The 21,087-nt window shown below is 29.5% G+C and overlaps 2 protein-coding genes across 12 annotated transcripts in view; one reads left to right on the top strand and one right to left on the bottom strand.

The window, feature by feature from the left end:
* The window catches only part of LOC123269374 (ryanodine receptor), a 60,470-nt gene that overhangs the window by 1,290 nt on the left and 38,093 nt on the right, over positions 1-21,087 (top strand). For 8 of the 11 annotated variants that reach the window (XM_044735019.1, XM_044735017.1, XM_044735020.1 and 5 more), the window contains exons 2-15: positions 10,227-10,331; positions 11,191-11,289; positions 11,730-11,744; positions 12,852-12,929; positions 13,013-13,088; positions 13,203-13,315; positions 14,949-15,148; positions 15,449-15,631; positions 15,867-16,038; positions 17,145-17,314; positions 17,391-17,515; positions 17,605-17,975; positions 18,060-18,391; positions 19,895-21,003. In XM_044735019.1, the coding sequence (XP_044590954.1) occupies positions 10,227-10,331; positions 11,191-11,289; positions 11,730-11,744; positions 12,852-12,929; positions 13,013-13,088; positions 13,203-13,315; positions 14,949-15,148; positions 15,449-15,631; positions 15,867-16,038; positions 17,145-17,314; positions 17,391-17,515; positions 17,605-17,975; positions 18,060-18,391; positions 19,895-21,003 (3,148 nt within the window). The remainder of the gene's footprint in view (positions 1-10,226; positions 10,332-11,190; positions 11,290-11,729; positions 11,745-12,851; positions 12,930-13,012; positions 13,089-13,202; positions 13,316-14,948; positions 15,149-15,448; positions 15,632-15,866; positions 16,039-17,144; positions 17,315-17,390; positions 17,516-17,604; positions 17,976-18,059; positions 18,392-19,894; positions 21,004-21,087) is intronic. The other 3 variants (XM_044735023.1, XM_044735022.1, XM_044735021.1) reach the window with 1 other exon arrangement.
* On the bottom strand, positions 1,363-4,876 carry LOC123269402 (FACT complex subunit SSRP1-like). Its single transcript, XM_044735094.1, has 3 exons — positions 4,637-4,876; positions 2,708-3,217; positions 1,363-1,405 (listed from the first exon to the last, which is right to left on the bottom strand). Exons 1-2 carry the CDS (start codon positions 4,669-4,671, stop codon positions 2,719-2,721), a joined length of 534 nt encoding a protein of 177 aa, XP_044591029.1. The 5' UTR covers positions 4,672-4,876; the 3' UTR covers positions 1,363-1,405; positions 2,708-2,718.

Below are 21,087 nucleotides of genomic sequence, written 5' to 3'. Positions count from 1 at the left end.
AAAAAAAAAGTTTTGATAATTTTTATATTTTTTTTTGCAAAGAAATAATTAAAGTTTTAAGGGCCATTAAATAATTTTTATAAATAAAAAAAAATGAATTTAATGTCTACAGAAAAAATTTTTAAATCCAAGATTAGAGACTTGAATTTAATTTTTAATTTATTTCTTGAAAAATTTTGATGTTTTTTATATTTATAATTACTTAATTATATAATTTACGCGTATATTAAAAAAAAATTATGGCAAATATTTTAATAAAAAAATTTTTAAGAATAAGGAATCATTTTTAGTAAAATAAAAAAATACCTGTCATATAAAAAGAGTATTTTAAAATAATAATGTAGAGTAAAAATATTATGAATGATCTAATAATTACGTGAAAGTGGTGAGAAGCATCGAGAGGCTTCGAATCGACCCTGACCCTTAAAGAGAGTGATGAGGGATTTAATTATTCGTTTATGTTAGTTGGAGGTTGGACTTATTTATATTTATGATTAGACCTTTTATTGGAAAGTGCAGAAAGGTGTTATGTGTATGTGGGGTAATACGCATGCTAGAAAAGAGACAACCGAGTGTAATTGTATCGTCAGTGTAGTGTGAGTGGCCCTCTTAGAAATCCTCTTATATATCCTTATCATAACTTTACTTGTTATAGTTTCAATAACTAAACTTTATAATTAAATATTATATTGCGTATAGAAATATATAATATAAATAAATATATGTGAGGCGAATAAGTGCAGGGTGGATTATCTGGTACACAGGTGAATATAATGGGATCCGCGTGTATCGGTCTGGTTTGGTTCACTTTCTGCTCAAGATAATATGATAGATATATATCGACCCCATTAAAGAAAGATGATAAAGCTGGTACAGTATGGAGAGAGATGTATATCAGATAAAGCACACACGTCGCTGCTCATGAGGGCCGATAAGTCACTTTTTATAGAACACTTTTTTTTGCCGACCACTTTTTTCAATATTCCGTTTAAATTTGTTCCAGAAATTCGTTTGAGTTTCGCTTTTTCCGAGCTAGATTGCTGAGTTTATGGTTATCATACATCAGGTGCCAAACGCGTTCAATTTCATCTTTGTATTGTAGAATTATTCAACGAATTACTATATACACTGATAAAAAAATTGACTTGACTCAAGACCCAAACTCTTGAACCAAGAATACCATTTTGAAGAAAATGATTTTCTTGAGTCAAGAGTTTGACTCTTGAGTCAAGTCAATTTTTTTATCAGTGTACCAAGCGCGACTATTAATTGCCACCGCAGTTCTACTGCAGTAATGAATTCCTAATCCCCTTTAATGTTTTTCTCGAATTTTTTACATTTATTGAGTCAAGTACTTTTTGATTATATATTCTATTATTTGCGTCCAACTCTGATGTTTTGTGATCTACAATGAAAAGTTTTAATAATTTAAATGATGTAAATTTAAGTAGCTTGAAAAAACTTTGAAATTTGAAATTTTTTAATGTATATTGTAAATAAGTAAAATGGAAAGAAATATTTCTAAAATTTTTTTGAATAAAAAAAATTGTTATTGTTTTTAAAAATAAATTTTTGCACGACTCATGATGCGAAGCATTACGATCGAAAAATTTTTTTCGCTTTATTTCGGCAACTATTTTTATTATTATAGCCTTGTTAGTTCACGGAATCAATATATTTTGCATACTATCGTCAAGATAATTTAATAGAGATTAATTTGACACTTTTGAAAAATTGATTTAGTGGAATATCAACGGAAAAAACATCAAAATAGGTCAAAAAATTTTCGTGTTTGTCATGTATGAAACTCTGAAAACACTGTAACTTGCGAAAAAATGCATTAATTGAGTTAAATTTTTTTTTTTTAATTCTTTGAAAGAATTGTAGGTCTCTGAATACGAATGGCTAGGTAATTCAGTGTCGTTTATAAACAATTAATAAAATTAAAAAAAAACCAGAAGACTGTATATCTATAAATGTTGTTTACATTTATCACACTAGAGGCACTTAAACTGAAAAAAAAATTAACTCGATTTAAGAGAAAAATTCTTGAACCTAGAAAATAATTTTGAAGAGGGAAATTGTCTTGAATCAAGACGAAAAATTGTTGAATCAAGTAAAATTTCCTTAAATCACAAAAATTTATTTAGTTCAAGAATTTTTCTACTCAAATCAAGAAGATTAAGTTCTTCAAAATTATATACTTGATATTTAGGTTCTCGTCCATATTTAGAATATTTAAATAACTTAATCTTAGGAATTTGGACAGTAAATGGACAATAAATTTGGACTAAAAAATCATTCTTGCTCTAAGAAAATTTTCTTGAGTCAAGAAAATCATTTTCTTCAAAATGGAATTCTTGGTTCAAGAGTTTGGCTCTTGAGTCAAGTCAATTTTTTTATCAGTGTAAGAATTGCCAATTCTTATAATTTAATATCTTCATTTATTATCCAAATTTCCAAGATCAAGTTATTTAAATATTATATACTTGATTCAAGAACATTTTTTTTGTGTACAAATTATCGTGCTATCTTAGCTGTTTTAAATATTTTTTTTACATTCTGTATTTTGTTATTTCATAATTATATGAACATTATGAGTCGTGCATTTTTGAATTTTCCAAACTTTTTTTTTTTTAAATGCATATCAAATTTCACAGTTTATCATAATAAATTAACCACCAATTTTTCATTAAAAAATATTTACCATTTTCCAAATCAACAATCCTTCCTCTCTTTCTTAACCTCCTTCTTAATTTTTTTATCTTCAGACTTAATCTTCTTCCTTTTCCTCCCCTTCTTTATTTTGCCACCATCTTCAGTCTTGAAAGCTTTTCCATTACGAGATTTGGCTTTTTTGATATATTCCTCCTTTTGCTGCCTGGTCATGCTGCTCCAAATTTTTCCAGCCTGACAGGCGATCTCAGTAATGCACTTACTCGGATTTTTGTAGTACATTTGCAGATAGAATATAATAAAGGGATTAAGCGACCGGCGTTTGCTTGACTTTCGTTTGAATTTTCTCTTACAATGTTTAGTGCCCTTCATCTTCCTTTTGCATACGCAGGGTCCTTTGGCCATAGTCGCGGGCTTAACTATTTCTGTTTTTATTTTACCGTCTTTGTCAGGCTCCTCATCTTTATTCGGGTCTTTCTTATCAGAGGAGAAAAAGCCCTCGGTTTCGACGTTACTGGTTGGTCCTTCATCGATATTTTCACTGCAAGTTAAAATTTATTTATTCTGATGCTAAACACTAAACAACGTTGGTATTATTCTAGACCAGTTGACAATTGGCAACTCGCCAAAATTTACTTCGCCTCAGAGACATTCCCGCCGAATTTATTTCGTGTTGCTCTGTTATTTTTTATTGCCGTAAGCTCGACAGTTGATTGATCGATTCGATCGGATGCACTTTCAGCGTGACCTTGATATTTATTTTAGACTTCATCGGATCAATGCTCTTTCTAATTTTCAAGTGTTTTATACTTTGTTTAATTGTTCAAAAATTATCGAGAGTATTTTTAAAATTATTTAAATTTAATAATTCACCTTCAAGCGTTTTTTTTTTGAAAAAAAAAAAATTAGTTATTGCCTAATTGCTCAAAAGCTTTAGCTTCATTCATCAGGTCATGCAATCTAGAGCACCTGAATTTTAGAGGCAGTAAAAAAAATATCTTTTTAAGAGACGTGATAAAATTTTATAGTTTTTTAAAAACGTAAACTGATGAAAATTGTATTTTTTTTAAAAGAGAAAATTTTGATTTAAAAAAAATGATTTTTAATTTCAATGTTTTGAATTAAGCATAAGTTTTTATTAAAATAAATTATTTTTACAATTTTTGGAAAAAAAACTACAAAATTTTTTAAATAAAAAATTTTAAAGAAAAAAATTTAATATGTGAAATAATTTAAAAGAAAACTTATTTTATAAAAAAATTATTATCAAATATTTAACTAAGAATTTCAATGTCTTGAATTAAGCAGAAGTTTTTATTAAAATAAATTATTTTTACAATTTTTGGAAAAAAAACTCCAAAATTTTTTAAATAAAAATTTTTAAAGAACAAAATTTTATGTGTGAAATAATTTAAAAGAAAACTTAATTTATAAAAAAATTATTATCAAATATTTAAATAAAATTTTTTTTTTTCAACAAAATGTTAAAATATAAAAATGTTTTTAATCTTAAATTTTTAATAAATATATTTAAAGTTTCTTGACTTTATGAAAGTCTAAGTAAAAGAAAAATAAATAAACTTTTAAAAACTTTCAAAGCTTTTAATCTCCGGTAATACTATTATAATTAAAGTGATTACTAATCTCACCAATTGACTAGATCAGATACATATGGTAGAATAATTTACAGGCACTTTACTAACAATTTATTCAGCGCAGTATTGAATAAAGCTTAAGCTTAAATTGATCTTATAAAGTAGAAAAAAGAGCCAGCAACTCTCAATCTATAAAACGCTACAGGTGTCTTAATTAATATTTAAATTTAACTCCCTTGGCGTAAATTTTTTTTTTTAGTAAAAAGCGCATCATAATCTGACAGCACGAGGTTATTAAAAGTGATAAAACTGTCTAATGTATCTAAATATGTTTGTTTTATTAATTATATAACTAATAAACTTGCCTGTAATCTCGGCCGTCATTTTCCGCATCGTCCATGCTCTAAAGAACTTTGTCTTTTTACGGTTGATTTAATTTTTTATTTTTATTGATTTTTAGTGGTTAGTTGGGCGTAAAAATACTTGAAAAATTTTTAAAATTAATTTTAACACGCGCCCATAATTTACGGTGAAACAAATGAGTGTTATTATATACGTGTATGTTACGCTAACCTTGATAGTATATGACTAACTAATAATGTTGTTGCAATAAATAATATGAATAGTGGCTTTTTAAAAATCGATACTGTTATTAAATTTTATGGCTTTTGACACGGACTTATTATTAAATTTATGAATATTCAACGTTAGTTTAAATTCAATTTTTCATTTTTATAAGAAGAAAATTTTATTATTGAAAGAGCAATTAAAAATTTTTGACTTGTTAAAAAAGAATAAAGTATTTGTGGTTAAAAATTAAAAAACTATTTTTAATTTATCAATAAGTCAAGTGGAATTTTCGAATAAATGGTTAAACACTTTTGTTCTACATTCAAGCGGATTTACGAAAATATATTTTTAATAATAATAATAGCAGTATTGTATCAACACAATACGAAATGATGAAGTACACGCGACGTTTTATATAAATTTAGGTCAATACTCTGTCACACAATTGTCGTACATATATCTAGCTGAGATGACGTGATCTACCCCCGAGACTCTTTCATAAATTAACTCTCTTATTACATTTTACCGTAATAATTTCATTAATGTACATTTATACTGTTGATATTAATTAAACTTTCTTCAGTTCGTGAAAATATTTTATGATTTTATTTGAACTCGTGAAATATTACACAAATAAAAAATTAGTTTTTGATTAGAGAGAATAATTTCCTCAACTCAAGAAAATATTTATAAAGACAATAATTACTTTGAGATAAATCAAATTTTATCGAGCGAAGAAAAATTTCTTGCTTCAAGAAAAATTTTACTTGAGCCAAGACTATTTTGATCTTTGTCATTAAATTTTCATGGTTCAAATAAACCTTTTTTGCACGCCTCATAAGCGAAGCGTTGAGGTTGTGCTCTACTCTCGACATTTCTAAAAAAGCAGTTTTCTCGAAATTAAAATTGTTTTTTTGTTATTTATATCGCACTTACAGGTTAATATGAGTACACTGATATCAAGTCAAATTATTTGTCAGGCATTTAAAATATATTTCAATAACAATTTTTTTGTTTAACATAGTAAATAATAATATTAAACATAATCTTTTCTGAAAGTCCGTGTATGGATGGGTGAATGTAGCAGGAAAATTGGTCGAAAAAATGATCCTATTAGAATAATTTTTTCTGCCCTCCAGGCGGAAAGTGGCAACTTTCGGCCCGCTGCGCTAAACGAAATTGCCGCTTTCCGCCTCTGTCGGACAGAAAAATAGTATACAAACCTATGGCAGGAAAATAATAAATATCTCAGATCACATATATGTCGACCTCGGCTTCGCCTCGGGCAACATATATGTGTTCTGAGACATTTCTCATTTTCTTGCCACAGGTGTGTAATATACTATTTCTTTATACCTCGGTCGAAAATACGTATCTTTCGCACCTATTTCGCGGCAGAAAGTTAAAGATTCGTGCATTGATTAAGCTACACATTCGCCTTCTATAACAGCGGGAGCAAATGCTTTCGCTACCGCGACTGACATTAGTCATTTGTTACTAACTATGTTTTGTTTACGCTGATCATTTACGATTGATGGTACAATACAACTTGGTTATATTTCTTTCTTTCTTCTACTTACATAAAATATTTCATATATAGATAGAGATATAGATAAAAATATAACTGTCGTAAGAGTGAGTAGATCAGCCGATGTAACTTATAACCAGGTTGTACTGTACTGAGATTCAGTTTGACAGTGACGTGTGTAAAATGGATCAACTTTATTTAATTAATGAATTATTTAGAAAAATGTACGCAGTAACAACAATTTAATTTGATTTTTATTAATTATTGTTAATTTTCAGATAATATGCTCGTTTTTTCTATTTTTAACCGAGAATAATCTTTATTATGTTGGTTGAATTCAAGAAATTTCAGTTTTATTTAATCTAAAAATTAAAAAAAAAATGTTTTTTAATTATTTTTTATTTGATTTTACATTAATTTTTTTTTATTTGATGCCTGCCCCCCCCCCCCCCCGACCAGCAGCACTCGCTTCGCTCGTGCCGCGAATGTCGGGGGCAGGCATCAATTTTTTTTCGATACAGTACATGAAATATTTTACGTACTTTCGACCGGCTATAAACAAAAATAGTATACACTACACGGGCAGAAGTTTGAGAGCTCTGAACTGCGCGCCGTCATGGCGCGCAGTGCAGAAATCTCAAACTTTCTGCCCTAATAGTGTAATATACTATTTTTTTATTATCTAAAGTAACACACGACGGATCTAAAGTATTACACAGAAGACTGATCATTATCGTAGTTATTGAATTTACATTATGACTAAGCTATGATGCAGACAATAATTCAAAAACGGCTGCAACAGTAAAACTGTTTTATTAAACGAACTCTAAAAAGAAGTAATATTGAGGCTATTACCACTTCTGAGTAGTGGAAATTGAAGCTTATTAAAAGAGCTTTACGATGCATTTTACCGAATTTTGATATCTTGTCTCGATCAGTAATTATACCAAGTTGAAGTAGTAAAAACATCAATCCTTACGATTTTCAAAATTTCAAAATCCTGTCATTTCCAAATTACTCGCCCGATTAAGCTAATCTTCGAACTTAACCTTGGTCTTGATCGATAGATAAAGTATGTTGAGTTTGACAAGAATCGGTTATAAATTGAAAACGCTATCGTGCTGACAAGCCGCGTTATATCGTATATATATATATATATATATATATATATATATATATATCTATATATATATATATATATATATATATATATATATAAACTTTTGAACTATATACATTTTCTGACTCATCTCGACAAACTGAGTCAGAAAATGACTAAATTTTTTCAAAGTTGCGCCATGAGGACGGCTGCAATAGTTAGATTTTTATGAAATCTATTAAAAATGGGATTATGAGGCGTACACTTTTGGATTTTCCAAACTTTTTGTGTATTCTTCTTCAAAAATCACTTTCAATTTATTTAAAAATTTTCTAAGCATTGAAAAAATTTTCTTTTTTGCCCTCCGGGCGGAAAGTGGCAACTTTCGTCCCGCTGCGCTAAACTAAGTTGCCGCTTTCCGCCTTCGTCGGACAAAAAAATAATATACACTCTACGGGAAGTAAATAAGAAAGCCTCAGATCACATGTTTGTTGATCACATTACATGTGATCTGAGACATTTCTTACTTTACTTCCCTAGGTGTGTAATATACTATTTCTTTTCTTCCTATCTACATTTCAGTCGACTACAAATTTTTATAGTTAAATTCGAATACATTTGTAAGTTTTTCAACTTCAATCTTTTCTAAAAATGAAGTTTTAAAATTAAAATAAATCTATTTTATTCTCAACACTTGATTCTAAAAAAGTTAAAATACTTGAGAATATTTAATGGAATTTGAAGTGTATTAAAATATTTTTTTTTGTTTTTTAAATAGAAATATTCATAAAAAAAAATATTTTTTCAACGTCCTTGACCCGCATCTATACAGTCTCCGAAGTTTCCCCTGAGTTTCATCGCCTTACCATAGTCTATTTTACTCTTACCTGTCGTCAATTGAATTATTAACGTTTCATTCTCTCTACTCCGTTTAACTGCATACACAATCGGGTGAAATAAATCCCGTTTGTATGCGTTTATATAACACAAATACACATTACCCACTACACTTGTAATGTCTATATTACATCTCTATCTATATATACAACTAATTAATCTTATAACTTTTGGCTAGATCAACCCATTCATGAATTTATTTCCATTCCAAATGAGTAAGGCACTAATTAAAATGTTTAATTATCATCAACGCTACAACTACTATTGCAATAAATTTATTATGATATCATCATAGAGCGTAGTACTCAAAATTCAACGCGTTTAGTTTAAATCAAGCAAAGTACTGAAAAATAAAATTTTTTTCAATCAAAAATGGTTTTAACTTGAGTAATTTTTATAAATATAACAATAAAGTTCTAGCGGTTTATAAACCTGCCAAGAAATCGCGTGCCATTGACAATTTCCGACCCTGGTTATGCTAATGTGTCCTTTTCTCACAATATTTATTAATGCATGCTCTATCAATTGATTTTACAGCGGATCCTTAAATGCAATTATCGATTTTATTGCAATTTTTTTTTGTTTAATTCAAAAGGTTTGATTAATATTATAAATTTTTAACGGCTCAGTTAAATAAACATTATTTTTTTCAATTGACATTATTGTGCGATGAATAACTTACTTAGTAAGTATATTTATAAATAATAGTAGCATTCTTTAGGAATAGTGTCATTAGAGCCAAATTTATTTTGGCAACGAGCTAACACAAGTTCATTTACGACTTCGAAATATTCTACTAATTTCTGACAATTTTTGTTAATAATAAATAATATCAATAATTGTCAATCAAATTAATTTTTTATTAGCAAATTTGCAGTCACTATGTGACTGCCGTGACTTGCGTATTATAAATAATTAAAATTTTGCTTTATTAAATAATGACTTTTGTTAAATTGCACTGTATTTTTTTAAATATTGACGTTTTTAAAGATATAAGCTCTTCCCGATGTTATACTCATCAAGAGCTTTCGTTTGAGTACCTACATGCATTTTAATATATTTTTCATATATACATATACATAATATATATAAATATATGAAATATTGATGTGGCTACTCAAATGAAAGGTCTCGATGAGTGTAAAATCGGGATGAGCTTATATATTTAAAAATGTCAATATTTCACAAAATACAAGGTCATTTCTTAATTATTGATATTTTTAAAGATATAAGCTCATCTCGATGTTACACTCGTCAAGAGCTTTCATTTGAGTACCCACATGCATTTTTGATATATTTTTCATATATACATATATATAAATATATTAAATATATCAAAAATGCATGTGGGTACTCAAATGAAAGGTCTTGATGAGTGTAACATCGGGATGAACTTATATCTGTAAAAATGTCGATAGTTCACAAGATAAGGGGTCATTTCTTAATTAGGTATCTAGAGATAGAGCATTTTCGAATGCAGCCTAAATATTCATCATAATAAATTAACTATCGGTGAGAATAATATGAAACCTTGAAAAGGCACAAATTCAAATCAAGACCTTTGCAATGACACTAAATTTCACTAAAAAAACCGATTTTATCATATGACTATCCTGGAAACAAAATTTTTTTTAGTCCCTTAATAATATAGATTAAATACTTAGATTCTATAGATACTATAGATACTAAATACTTAGATTATTTTAGGAAGAAAATAATAATAGTTATAATAATTGAATTATCTTTAATGCTTTGAAACATTTAAAATTGATCTTCAAAAAAAATTCCAAATCTGAATGAAATAAATATTTTCTACTTTTGAATGACGATCTAACCTTGATAAAAAATTTAAATTTTGCAGGAGGATATGGTATGTCTATCCTGTACGGCTACAGGTGAACGAGTTTGTTTAGCAGCTGAGGGATTTGGTAATCGTCACTGTTTTCTAGAAAATATCGCAGACAAGGTGAGTATCATCACATCAATTATTTACTGCATATTAAAAGCGTCGGGACCATTTGTGGTAAAAACTTTTACCCGTAAATTTATTTCACGATCCATTCTTAATACACCGTGTGAAAAGCTGTAAAAAACACTATGAAGAGGAATTTTCTCGCAAACGAGTTTAAAATGCAGTTTCAGAATAATTAATTTCGAGTAAGCTCTCGGAAAAGTTACATTTTTTATTATTTTTGATTGAATACTTCTATACCAATATTATATAGCTAACACGTTTTTATGAGTTTGCATACAACGGAAGGTTGATACTCAATTAATCTAAAGTACATACACTATTAATTTGACCCAGTTTCTCTTGTAACTTTGAATTACATTAGTGAATATAATACATATAACACGTGGAAAATTATTAACGGGACATTTATGACTCAGGAATAATTATATGATCAACTAATTAATGAATTACTAATTCAATTTGACGGGTTAACTTTGATACTCTCCATAGTAATTTTGAACTGTTAATTATTTGAATTAATAACCCACTTGTTTATTACATCAAGAATGAGATTAATGACCTAATATAAATTTAAAATCAGAAATAAAAATATTGATAGTTTAATGGAATATTTTCAAATTTTTAGATCAACATTATTAATTATTAATTATTTCTGAGTCATAATTACAAAATAAGTTGACCTATTTTGCGATTAAAGATTTGAATGGATAGAAATAAAAAAATCAATAAATTTATTATTAAAAATGTTTACTAGAAATAATTTGTCTCAATTCTAAAATACTGTAAATTTTTTTTTCAAGTTACGTAAGAAAAAATTTTTAACAAATCAAAATAACTTGCTAAATTACAGAACATACCACCAGACCTCTCTCAATGTGTCTTTGTGATAGAACAAGCTCTCTCGGTGCGAGCTTTGCAGGAATTAGTGACAGCAGCTGGTTCAGAGACGGTAACGTAACTAAAAACCCTCGATAAATTATTTTTAATTTTAAAAATCACTGCATTAAACATTCTTTAATCCCCATTACACATTTTATTGTTTTTTTTATCTCGGAGCTTTCGAGACCGCGGATTTAAAAAGCTTATAGTCATGGACTTTGCTGATATAAAGTCAACGCACCCTTTTTTGTAAACAAATACCTCAAACTTAAGTACCTACATTTAAAATAATGCTCAGAACAATTGCATGTGTCAATGTTAATGTTAATGTAATTCCCTTTGTAATTTAGGCAAAGTAAATTATTGAGAGTTAAAATACTTCACTCCATATTAATTACACTTGATTTTTGTATTTTACATCCCCCCATAAATGCATCTATTCCTTTTAATAAATAAAAATATTCCATTTGTAAGTAACTCATTTCGATTTGTGTTTTTTTTCATTTGCAGCAGCAAGACACACTTGTAAGTATCTAATAATTTGCATTTTTTTCCTGATTAATTTAACAATAATAGTAAAGCTCGTCGTTTATTTAATATTCAGTGTTGTTTGTAATAAATCTATTTTTTTTAACTAAAAAGCTTATTATCAGATTGATTTTGACGTTAAAAAAAATTAGAATAGGAAATTTTGACTTTTTTTTTGTTTATAAGAAAATATACGGGGAAAAATAGTCACTAGAAAAATAAAAATTAATTATAACTCTTTGTAACAATTAAATCATAAAAATTTTTCAAAATTTTAATTGGCTTTGATAAATCTTATAAAACATCAAAATTTTAGTACTTTTTATATTAATTTATCTTGTAATAGTATTCTTTGATTGGATTAAGTGGTTACATGGGGTACCGCGTGATCAGCAGAACTCCTAGCAAGATCATCAGAAGTAAAAAAAAAATATGTGCTTTAGTTAAGATTTCAAACTAGGTCTTGATCAAAGGAAAAAAAAAATGAAAATTGGATTTTTGACAGAAATTTTTACAAAAAAATCAATAATTTGCCTAAAATTTTGCGGCATTTTTTTTTTTTAATAATTGTAATTGAAAAAAAAAATCCTTCGTTCAAGACCTTGTAAATTATATTTCAAAGACCTGTTTAAAATTTCATCAAGATCGGTTGAGTAGTTCTCGAGAAATCTTGGGTACCGTCTTTGAAAACATAGTTTTGAGAAAAACGCGTTTAAAGTTTTGAGTGACAATATAACAGCGCCTTGAGCGCGCTATTTTAAAACTGTATCTTCTAAACTATTATTCGGATCGATGTAAAACTTTAGGGCAATATTCTAGAGATGTTGTAGAATTTAATAAGACAAAAAAAATCAATTTTTGGAAACCATGAAACCCATGTAACTCCTTAAATGATAAAAAAAACTCAATTATCAATTTTAAATTTATTATTTTGCAATAAAATTAAATTTTATGTCAAATTCTTACCGATAGCGTAAAGAAATTGATATATTTTTCTCCTATCTATCTTTAATATACTTCAGTATCAATAAGCTTATTTAATTCACGTATTTCCACACAAAAACCAACAAACAACTCTCATTATAAATACTAACAACTTTTTAGGGCAAAGGTACAGGATCAGGACATCGTACGCTCCTTTACGGAAATGCTATTTTACTCAGGCATCTAAACAGCGACATGGTATGTATAAAAAATACAAAATAATAAAAAAAACCAATGAATTTTATTATCCGTAAAATAATTAATAACTAAAAAAATTTCAGTACCTCGCCTGTTTGTCAACAAGCTCATCAAATGACAAATTGTCGTTTGATGTGGGTCTACAAGAGCACTCTCAAGGTTCGTTTAGCTAATTACTCTAGTTTATAACACGAAATCCATATATAGCTCAAGCCGTCGAACAAAGGGCTGAGCAATCCTTTTAATTATTTTCTACTTGGGTCTGTCAAACAGGAGAGGCTTGTTGGTGGACGGTGCATCCAGCTTCCAAACAAAGATCTGAAGGAGAAAAAGTCAGAGTCGGTGACGACCTTATTCTTGTATCCGTCGCTACCGAAAGATACTTGGTAATTATTTGTCAAAAATTATTAAAAAACAAATAATACATTTTTAATTATAGTTCGCTAATTAATTTTGAATTGTACTTTATTGAATATCTCAATCAAGCTTCGATTATACCGATAATTTATCACGGTCAATTTGCTCGCGTTGACATTACTCAAATAATTAGCATATAAACGCAAATCAAATGCTGCATTGCTAATGATTATTATTAGTATTTTATATAACAAGCCTAGACAATCGGAAAATAGATCTAGATTATTTAATCACTAATGCGGTATTTTATTTACAATCCAAGTTCAATCATTGCATACTAATCACAGATTAGAACTAAATATTTACAAATCACCGCTTTGTCTATTTATTGTATGAAGAGGCTTGATTAAATGCTTAGCAATGATTTAATTAAATAGATCATCAAATCCAAAGATAAAAAAGTTAAGTGTTAAATATTTACTAGCAACCTTGAAGTCACTATGTGACTACCGTGATTTGTGAATTATAAATAAATAAAATTTTGCTTTATTAAAAAATGACTTTTGTTAAATTGCACTGTACTTTTTTAATTATTGACGTTTTTAAATATATAACCTTATTCCGATGTTATACTCATTAAGAGCTTTCATTTGAGTACCCACATGCATTCTTATATATTTTTCATATATACATATATGTAATATATATAAATATATGAAAAATTGATGTGGGTACTCAAATGAAAGGTCTTGATGAGTGTAACATCGGGATGAGCTTATATCATTGAAAATGTCAATAGTTTACAAGATATTTGTTAAATTGCACTGTACTTTCTTAACTATTGACGTTTTTAAAGAAATAAGCTCATCCCGATGTTGTACTCATCAAGAGCTTTCATTTGAGTACCCATATGCATTTTCATATATTTTTCATATATACATATATATATATATATAAATATATCAAAAATTGATGTGGGTACTCAAATGAAAAGTCTTGATGAGTGTTACATCGGGAAGAGCTTGTATCTTTAAAAATGTCAACAGTTCACAAGATACAAGGTCATTTCTTAACTATGTATCTAGAGATAGAGGATTTTCGAATGCAGTCTAAATAATTATCATCTTAAATTGACTATTGTTGAGAATAATGAAACCTTGAAAAGGCACAACTCCAGGTCAAGACTTTTCCAACGGTACCAAATTTAACCAAAAAAACCTATTTTATCATATAAATACACTGGCCACAAAATTTTGCTTATTCTCTTAATAATATAGGTATTTAAAATTTTAAAACCTCAAAAACTAAAAAATTTCTTTCATTGTTTTAAATAATTAGAACATCAAAGAAAGAGACCCTCAAGAGTTCAGAGGTTAAAAATAAATCACAGGACGACAAAAAACTAAAAAACTTATTTTGACGAACCATTTCTCGTATTGACGTCATAAATTGTATGGTATCATACAAAAAAAGCATCACAATTTTCTATTTTTTCAATTTTCTACTTTCTATACACTTCCACCGAAATGTTGAAAAAACAATTTTTAAAATTAGATCACGCTAACTTCCGTGAGCGTTTTTTCGTTGATATTAAATCTTCTAAATAAAAAAATACTAAATGTATAAATAAACGATTTAAAATTGAATTGAATTATTTTCCAGCACACGACGAAAGAAAATAATTTATCGGTAGTAAATGCATCATTTCACGTGACACACTGGTCAGTTCAGCCCTATGGGACCGGAATCAGCAGGATGAAATACGTTGGCTACGTTTTTGGAGGGGATGTACTTAGATTTTTCCACGGAGGTGACGAGTGCTTAACTATTCCATCTACTTGGAGTACTTCACCTGGTCAAAAGTACTTGTCAATTATTCTAATAAAAAATCGGGAGTGAATTTAAACTTTCATTAATTTTTTAAATTTCTAAAGGCTCATTTTGAAATTTTTAGATAAATAAAAACTATTTTTTTTATTTTTATTCAATAAAAGAATAAAATTTTTCTTACGATAAAATTTACTCCAGAGAGATTTAATCAATTAAAAATAATTTATTTCGTTTTCACTCCGTAAATTTTTTACAGTGTAGATATTTCTATTTAATCGAGAAAAAAAATCGAGAGTTGATATGGATGTTTATTTATTATTTATTGTTTACAGCATTGTTATTTACGAAGGAGGTAGCGTTATGAGTCAAGCACGATCACTCTGGCGCTTAGAACTGGCACGTACCAAATGGGCCGGTGGTTTTATCAATTGGTTGCACCCAATGCGAATAAGACATTTAACAACGGGCCGTTATCTCGGCGTTAAAGAGAATAACGAACTATATTTAGTCGATAGGTAAAAATATTTTCCTCAAATAGTTATAAAGTTCATGAGTCACGGAATCGTCAGCACTTTTATTTAATGTTGATAGTGTATCACTATCTATCAGCAAACATAAAAAAGTATTATATTATATGAAAGCTTATATTAAGCTTGAGGAATTTGATACATAATACAAAATCAATAGACAGTAAAAATATATGACACAAAGTGTACAAAATGGCTTTAAAAATGAAAAATTTATTTATAGAAATGAAGCTACGATTGAGACTTCGACCTTCTGGCTACGTCAGGAGAAGGACGACCAAAAAATAGTCCTTGAGGATAAGGATCTTGAAGTCATTGGAATGCCTATTATTAAGTATGGTGATTCTACGGTCATCATGCAGCATTCTACGACATGTCTTTGGGTTTCTTATAAGGTATAAAAAATGATATTAGAAAAAATTTGTCTTTATTTTTAAAATTAGTAAATTGTTTAATTTTTCGAAAGAATAAAAATCGATGTTCTCATTAGCAAATTGTTTAACTTCATTTTAGAGAATTTAATTTAATAGGGATTCAAATAATTCATACTTTCAAATAATTTAATTTATACGGCTGCCCAATTTTAAAACACACACGGAAAAAAAAAAAACTCGAAAAATTACAGTATATGATACAACGTGGCGCTTCGTGATGAAAATTGGAAAAATTACAGTTTCAAATGTAATTACTACAGATTTTATAAGAATTACATTGTAGAATGTAATATTTACATTGAAAGCTCTGAATATTAAATTAAAAAATTGAATTTAGAATAATGTTATTTCAAACTGTAATTTTTCTAGTTTTTATTACGACGGAACCGATTTTACATTTTATACTGTAATTTTTCAAGTTTTCTTTTTTCCGTTCAGTAACTGCAAAATTTTTATATCTGATTTTTTTTCATTATTGCTACATTTCTTATAACTCTTAGACCTTAATTTTAAGTAATTTTTCCTAAAAATATTTATATTCAAGTATTTTCTATTTATAAATCAAATTTTTTATCAATTTGGCGCGCAAATTTTCTTTTAATAAGAAAAATTTTTAAAAATCTTAAAATTGTCAGTTACTGTGTTTTGGAATTGGGCAGCAGTATAATAACATTCAAATAATTTATAATTGGACTATTGCTACATCAAAATGTTAAAAAATCATCTTCCAAAAAAGTAAGGAGTTAGACCAATTGCTAATTAGACCGTCGAAATGTTTTATTTTTTTTTGGATCTACAATTAGAAATTGTAGAAATTTTTTTTAGATTATTTTAAAGAGTTTGATGATCTTAAATTAAAAAGAAAAATTTTTGAATAAAGTAAAATTTACATTTAAAATTTTAAAAATAATTTTTTTGGTTCAAAATCTTTTCTCTTGAATCGTCAATTTTTTTGTCATTGTAAAATTCTGTTGTATTTTATTTCCACTCGGTAATATTTAGACATTGATTGAGTTTTTTATATAAAAAAAAGGTCGCCGCAATTTTATCTCTACTTATTTTTACAGTCCTATGAAACAAAAAAGAAAGGTGTCGGCAAAGTAGAAGAAAAACAGGCAGTTTTGCATGAGGAAGGTAAGATGGACGACGGGTTAGACTTCTCGAGGTCGCAAGAAGAAGAATCAAGGACCGCGAGGGTTATACGCAAATGCAGCAGCCTTTTTACTCAATTCATCACGTAAATATTTTTATTAATTCCCAAAAAAAAATAAAGCAACGAATTTTTAATCTAATAATTGATTGAAATTTTTTAGAGGCCTAGAAACGTTACAGATTGACCGAAGAGCGTCGATGTTTTTTCAAAATGTCAATCTTAATGAAATGGTCATGTGTTTGGAGGATTTGATTAATTACTTCGCCCAGCCTGAGGATGATATGGGTACCGATATTGATTTATGAAAAAAAATATTGAAATTGTAATGACATGAGTGAGCAATTGTTATTGATTTTAATTTTGATGAATTACAGAACACGAAGAGAAACAAAACCGATTCCGAGCTTTGAGAAACCGCCAGGATTTATTCCAAGAGGAGGGAATTCTGAACTTGATACTGGAGGCTATTGACAAGATAAACGTAATAACATCTCAGGGGTTTTTGGTCGCAATGTTTGGGGACGAGAGCGGACAGGCGTGGGATCAAATTTCGGGATACTTGTATCAATTACTGGCAGCAATAATAAAGGGAAACCATACCAACTGTGCTCAGTTCGCGAATAGTAATCGTTTAAACTGGTTGTTCAGTCGATTGGGGTCACAGGCCTCCAGTGAAGGCACTGGAATGCTTGATGTGCTTCATTGTGTCCTCATCGACTCACCAGAAGCGCTGAATATGATGAGGGTAATTATATTAGTTGTTTTATAATCAATTATTTAATAAGAGGCTGAGAGGTTGACGATCAAAACAATCAATTTGATTTTATAGGATGAACATATCAAAGTTATAATATCACTTCTGGAAAAACACGGTCGCGACCCAAAAGTCCTGGATGTCCTCTGTTCTCTCTGTGTGGGAAATGGCGTCGCAGTTCGGTCGTCCCAGAACAACATCTGCGATTTCCTTCTTCCTGGAAAAAACTTACTTCTTCAAACGCAATTGGTGGACCACGTGGCCAGTGTGAGACCTAATATCTTTGTTGGTAGAGTCGAGGGCTCTGCGGTCTATCAGAAGTGGTACTTTGAAGTTACGGTGGATCACATCGAACAAACGACGCATATGATGCCACACTTGAGGATTGGCTGGGCCAACACCACCGGGTAAGTTTCAATTAAATCCACGTGGTAAAAAATTTTTCGTCATTGTGTAAAGTGTGTACAATTTTTGTGTTGAATATTACACTCTAGTGTGTAAAATTTAACATTATCATGTGTTCATGTAATGATTTAACATATAGGGTAAAAGACCCCATTAGTGGCGGGGATCCCATTACTGATACTTTCTTTGATTTTGGTACTTATTCAATTAATGAAATCATTAATTTCTATTATGAATATACACAGTAAAAAATTTTGCGTCATTGCGTCAAAACATTTTGTGTTAAAAATTTTTATGTTAAATATTTAACACTTTTGTGTGTTGATTTAACAGAATAAATGCTAAATTTACACATAAAAGTGTTAAATATTTAACACAAAAATTTTTAACACTTAGTTTTTTGATGCAATGACGCAAAATTTTTTACTGTGTATTATTTTTAATCTTTAAGACCTTTAGATCAAAAAAATTTTTAATTTTTATTCTAAGTAAAACATTTTTTCATTGTAAGAAAAAGTGTCACTAGAGGGGTCTTTTACCTTATAATAATGTTGAATTCTACACACTAGAGTGTAATATTCAACACACAAATTTTAACACTCTACACAATGACGAAAAATTTTTAACACAGTTAAATTTGGATAGTCTCAATTTGATGTAATTTAATTCAATATTCTGAACGGAAAGTTAGAAATTCCGGAATTTATATCAAACAATTGTCTAACTTTACTCCATTCTACTTGAATTCGATGGGAAATAACTTTTAACAGATTTTCTCGTGGCGCACTCACTGCAAGAAACGGTACTATCCTTGTTGCACTCATGATTATAAAGCTATTGCAGTTTTATGTTCTTCTTTTAAACAAATGAGAATTTCGAATAAAACACTCTGCTATGAAATAGATAATTAAAAAATCTATTACATAGCAGAGCGTTTTTTTCAAAATTATTTTTTGTTTAGGAGATAAATATAAAGCTACAATCGTAGAGACCGGCTGTTAAGGCTTGGAGAATTCAGAAAAACTTAATATTTCGGTCGACCAAGCCATCAAGTGGCCAATTTCTGATAGAACGTTGGCAGAATTAGGATCGAAAAAAAAAATTCCGGAATTTATATCAAATAATTATTTATCTTTACTGAGCCCTACTTGAATTCAAGGGAAAATAACTTGAAAGGTTTAGGAAAAATTTATATTCTACCATTGTCCTTACAACCCTAATTGACTAAAATACTAGATTGGATTGTGTTTGATAAGAATTCGCAAGTAGGTTCGTCGAAGCAATGGAATTTCTCTACCATAATCTGTTTATAATAGCTGTAAAATCAATATAGATAAATTCTTTAAATTTTTTATGATTTTATTACTTTTTTCTCTGAAAATTTCCATTTGTTTACGATTACAGCGGATTTAAACGAACTGTCAATCGTTTAAAATCAAAATATATTCATGAAATGTATCGTAAATTATGATATAGTATGATAAAATTGATTTATTCGAATGCAGGTACGTTCCATATCCAGGAGGCGGTGAAAAATGGGGTGGTAACGGTGTTGGGGATGATTTATACTCATTCGGATTTGACGGGGCGTTTCTGTGGACCGGAGGCAGAAAGACACCAGTACTAAACAACGCTACGGAGCCGTATATCAGAAAAGGTGACGTGGTTGGGTGCGCGCTGGATTTGACCGTCCCGGTAATAACATTCACGTTCAACGGATCAAACATTTCCGGGTCCTTCAGGAATTTCAATCTTGACGGGATGTTTTTCCCAGTGATAAGTTGCTCTTCAAAATTGTCCTGCCGATTTCTGCTTGGAGGTGACCAAGGAAGGATGAAGTTCCAGCCACCTGAAGAATTTTCTCCATTAGTTGAAAGCTTGTTACCACAGCAAATTCTTTCCCTCGACCCGTGCTTCTACTTCGGGAACATGAGCAAGGTAGTTTTGGCCGGTCCTTGGTCCGTCGAAGACGACACAGCCTTTGTTCCTGCTCCAGTGGACACCAGTATGGTCAATCTTCCGGCTTATGTTGAACAAATACGCGATAAATTGGCGGAAAACATCCACGAGATGTGGGCGATGAACAAAATTGAAGCGGGCTGGATTTTTGGAGAACAGCGCGATGATATGCGGAAGATTCATCCTTGTATAGTTCAATTTGAAAAGCTACCGGCTGCTGAAAAAAGATACGACACTCAGCTGGCTGTTCAGACGTTGAAGACAATTTTAGCGTTGGGTTATTATATCACCGTGGATAAGCCGGAGCAAAGGATCAAGACTCTGAGGCTGCCAAATGAACCGTTTTTGCAGAGTAGTGGATACAAACCCGCGCCTCTAGATTTGACCGCAATTACCCTGACGCCAAAAATGGAAGAACTGGTGGACCAATTGGCGGAAAATACTCACAATTTGTGGGCTAAGGAGAGGATCAGTCAAGGGTGGACCTATGGGCTTAACGAGGACTCTGAGATGAGACGCAGTCCGCATTTAGTGCCTTATCCAAAAGTCGACGAAGCTATCAAAAAGGCTAACAGAGACACTGCTAGTGAAACTGTTAGAACGCTTTTGGTTTATGGATATATGTTAGATCCGCCTACTGGGGAACAACATGAAGGTAAATTTTTTTTTATTAAATATTTCATCATATTTCAGCTGCATTAATATCATTTTATCTTTGATGAAACTCGTGGGTCATTAG

The sequence above is a fragment of the Cotesia glomerata genome, linkage group LG7, assembly GCF_020080835.1.
Source record: "Cotesia glomerata isolate CgM1 linkage group LG7, MPM_Cglom_v2.3, whole genome shotgun sequence".
Taxonomy (NCBI): domain Eukaryota; kingdom Metazoa; phylum Arthropoda; class Insecta; order Hymenoptera; family Braconidae; genus Cotesia; species Cotesia glomerata.
Note: the sequence above shows the minus strand (reverse complement) of the source record. Positions and strands in the feature narration are given on the sequence as shown.